Source organism: Bos grunniens, chromosome 5 (genome assembly GCF_055505025.1).
Source record: "Bos grunniens cultivar Pamir isolate PY7600 chromosome 5, Bosgru_T2T1.0, whole genome shotgun sequence".
Taxonomy (NCBI): Eukaryota; Metazoa; Chordata; class Mammalia; order Artiodactyla; family Bovidae; genus Bos; species Bos grunniens.
Window position 1 is genome coordinate 60,593,485 of NC_141169.1, and position 2,801 is coordinate 60,596,285.

General features: G+C 36.6%; 1 protein-coding gene across 1 annotated transcript; it reads right to left on the reverse strand.

Moving 5' to 3' along the window:
* Positions 1-766: 766 nt before the first annotated feature.
* LOC147372227 (olfactory receptor 9S13-like) lies at positions 767-1,702 on the reverse strand. Its single transcript, XM_086403643.1, has one exon. It carries the CDS (start codon positions 1,700-1,702, stop codon positions 767-769), a length of 936 nt encoding a protein of 311 aa, XP_086259769.1.
* Between the last annotated feature and the right edge of the window lie 1,099 nt (positions 1,703-2,801).

Sequence of the window (2,801 nt, forward strand, 5' to 3'; positions counted from 1 at the left end):
CCACTTCATGCAAAGAGTTGACTCATTGGAAAAGACTCTGATGCTGGGAGGGACTGGGGGCAGGAGGAGAAGGGGACGACAGAGGATGAGATGGCTGGATGGCATTACTGACTCGATGGAGGTGAGTCTGAGTGAACTCCGGGAGTTGGTGATGGACAGGGAGGCCTGGCGTGCTGAGATTCATGGGGTTGCAAAGAGTCGGACATGACTGAGCGACTGAACTGAACTGAACTGAACTCTTTGGATGATACTCCTCAGAATACAAATATGGAAATTTGGAGAAGGATATACCTCATATCAAAAGTATTCTATGTAACTAACCATTACTATTCCATTACTAATACACAGTGGGGCTGTTATCTTGTCCAAAGAAATATCAGTTCACTTGCTTTGAATTAAAGAATAATTATTTTATCTACAGAAACTATGATATAATATTATTCACACTGATATAATATTATTTTAATGAGTAAGAGAAGCTCTTAATATTGAATTCCTAATCAAAGTAACATTGAAATAAAAATATTGTCACATCACAAGTTGAGAACATACAATGTTTTCATACATTTTAAGGAAATAAAATAATGATCTATATATCTGTATCTGTTAGACATATTATATTATAAAACTTAGAAAAATATTTGTTGTCATATATATAACTATCTTTGGTATAGTAATTTTATAAAAACAAGAATAACTAAGACAATTAGAAAACACAGTTTGTCCATTATATATTATAAAGGCATTACAAATATCAGTGAGAGAATCATTTACTGTGTAATATTATTTTCACAGCATCTTTCACATCTCTATTTCTCAGACTGTATATTAGAGGATTTAACATTGGTATTATAAGGGTGTAGAGCACAGCTACAACCTTGTTCTTCTCTGGTGAGGAGATGGCTCCAGGTTGAGCATACATGAAGAACACAGTCCCGTAGAATAAGCTAACCACTGCTATATGGGAGCCACAGGTGGAGAAAGTCCTACTCCTGCCATGAGTTGAAGGCATCTTTAGGACAGTAGAGAGGATATATGCATAGGAAACCAGAATGGTAGTTGTGGTGGTGATGATGATGAGAGCAGAAAGAATAAACAGTACAACCTTGTTCACAAAGGTGTCCACACAGGAGATCTTGATCAGGGCTGGGACATCACAGAAAAAGTGGTCCAATCTGTTTTCTCCACAGAAACGCAAACTAAAGGTGAAACTTGTTTGGACTACAGCATTAATGCAGCCACAGACATAGGATCCAGTTACCAATTGAACACAGAGTTTTGGGGACATTTGCACAGGATACAGGAGCGGGGAGCAAATGGCTGAGAATCTATCAAATGCCATGACAGCCAGAAGAAAGCCCTCAGTGGTGACAAACAGAGCAAAGAAAAAAAATTGGACGGCACAGCCTTTGTAAGAAATTTTCTTTTCATTAGACAAGAAGTTAGCTAAAGTTTTGGGAGCAATGACTGTGGAGTAGCAGAGATCTAAATAGGACAAGTTTCTGAGGAAGAAATACATAGGCATTTGAAGTCTGGAGTTCATCTTAATGACAACTATCATGCTGATATTTCCCACCAGAGTGACCACATAGACCAACAGGCATGCTAGAAACAGGAGGATCTGTAGCTTTGGAGGGGTTCTAAATCCCAGCAAAATAAACTCAGTCACCTCTGAGAAGTTCCTATTAAGCTTACTCTTCATAGCTGAGATAAAGGTAGAGCTGGAGAGATAGTAACATGAAAGAAATGAACAATCAGAATACATGTTGTAGTAAAAATAAGAAGGAACCAGCATGGGATAAAATCATTTCATACCATATTGTTCCCAATATTTAACAAATCATCAATGAAAAAAAAAGATAACTATTTTTAAAAAAGTCTTCCTAGTGAAGAGTTAAATCTGACTGGTTATCCTTTTTCAGATATGCTTATTTACAAATATTATGGATTTGCTCTCCAAATGTGCTTTGGCAAAGTGGAGATTCTAAGAAAATGTTTGGAAATAGCCCTTTCCCCCTGGGTTTATTATCAGTTTGCTGGTGTTGAAAGCTGCCTCCTTTAATGAATGGTGTTTCCCACTTAAGATTTTACCTGGAGTAAAATCTGTTTAATTTATAATCTCATTTTATTGTTAATGATTAGTTTATCTACTTTAGAAAAATAATATGTAAATATTGTACCTGTCTTTCTATCTTTAGAAGAAACACTTCTGACAAAAGCATGATCCTTTTTTAAAATTTTTTAAATTAATTCATTTATTATAATTGGAGACTAATTACTTTACAATGTTGTGGTGGTTTTTGCCACACATTGACATGAATCAGCCATCAGTATACATGTGTTCCTCTGTCCTAAACTCCACTCCCACCTCCCTCCCCATTCCTTCCTTCTGGGTTGTCCCAGTGCGCCGGTTTTGAGTGCCCTGTTTCACACATCGAACTTGGACTGGTCATCTATTTCATATATAGTAATATACGTTTTTCAATGCCATTCTCTCAAATAACCCCACCCTTGCCTTCTCCCACAGAGTGCAAAAGTCTGTTCTCTATATCTGTGCCTCTTTTGCTGTTTCATATATAGGGTCATCATTACCGTCTTTATAAAGTCCATATATACGTGTTAACATACTGTATTGGTTTTTTTCTTTCTGACTTACTTCACACTGTATAATAGGCTCCAGTTTCATCCACCTCATTAGAACTGACTCAAATGCATTTTTACACATTTACATCATATCCTTGTTTCTCCATTATTTTTGTGCCTATGGTGACATACACTCTTAATAGCACAGTTTGCTGAAA

What these genes read in the sequence shown, in the direction of transcription:
- LOC147372227 (XM_086403643.1), bottom strand. Translation starts at nt 1,702, where the DNA reads ATGAAGAGTAAGCTTAATAGGAACTTCTCAGAGGTGACTGAGTTTATT.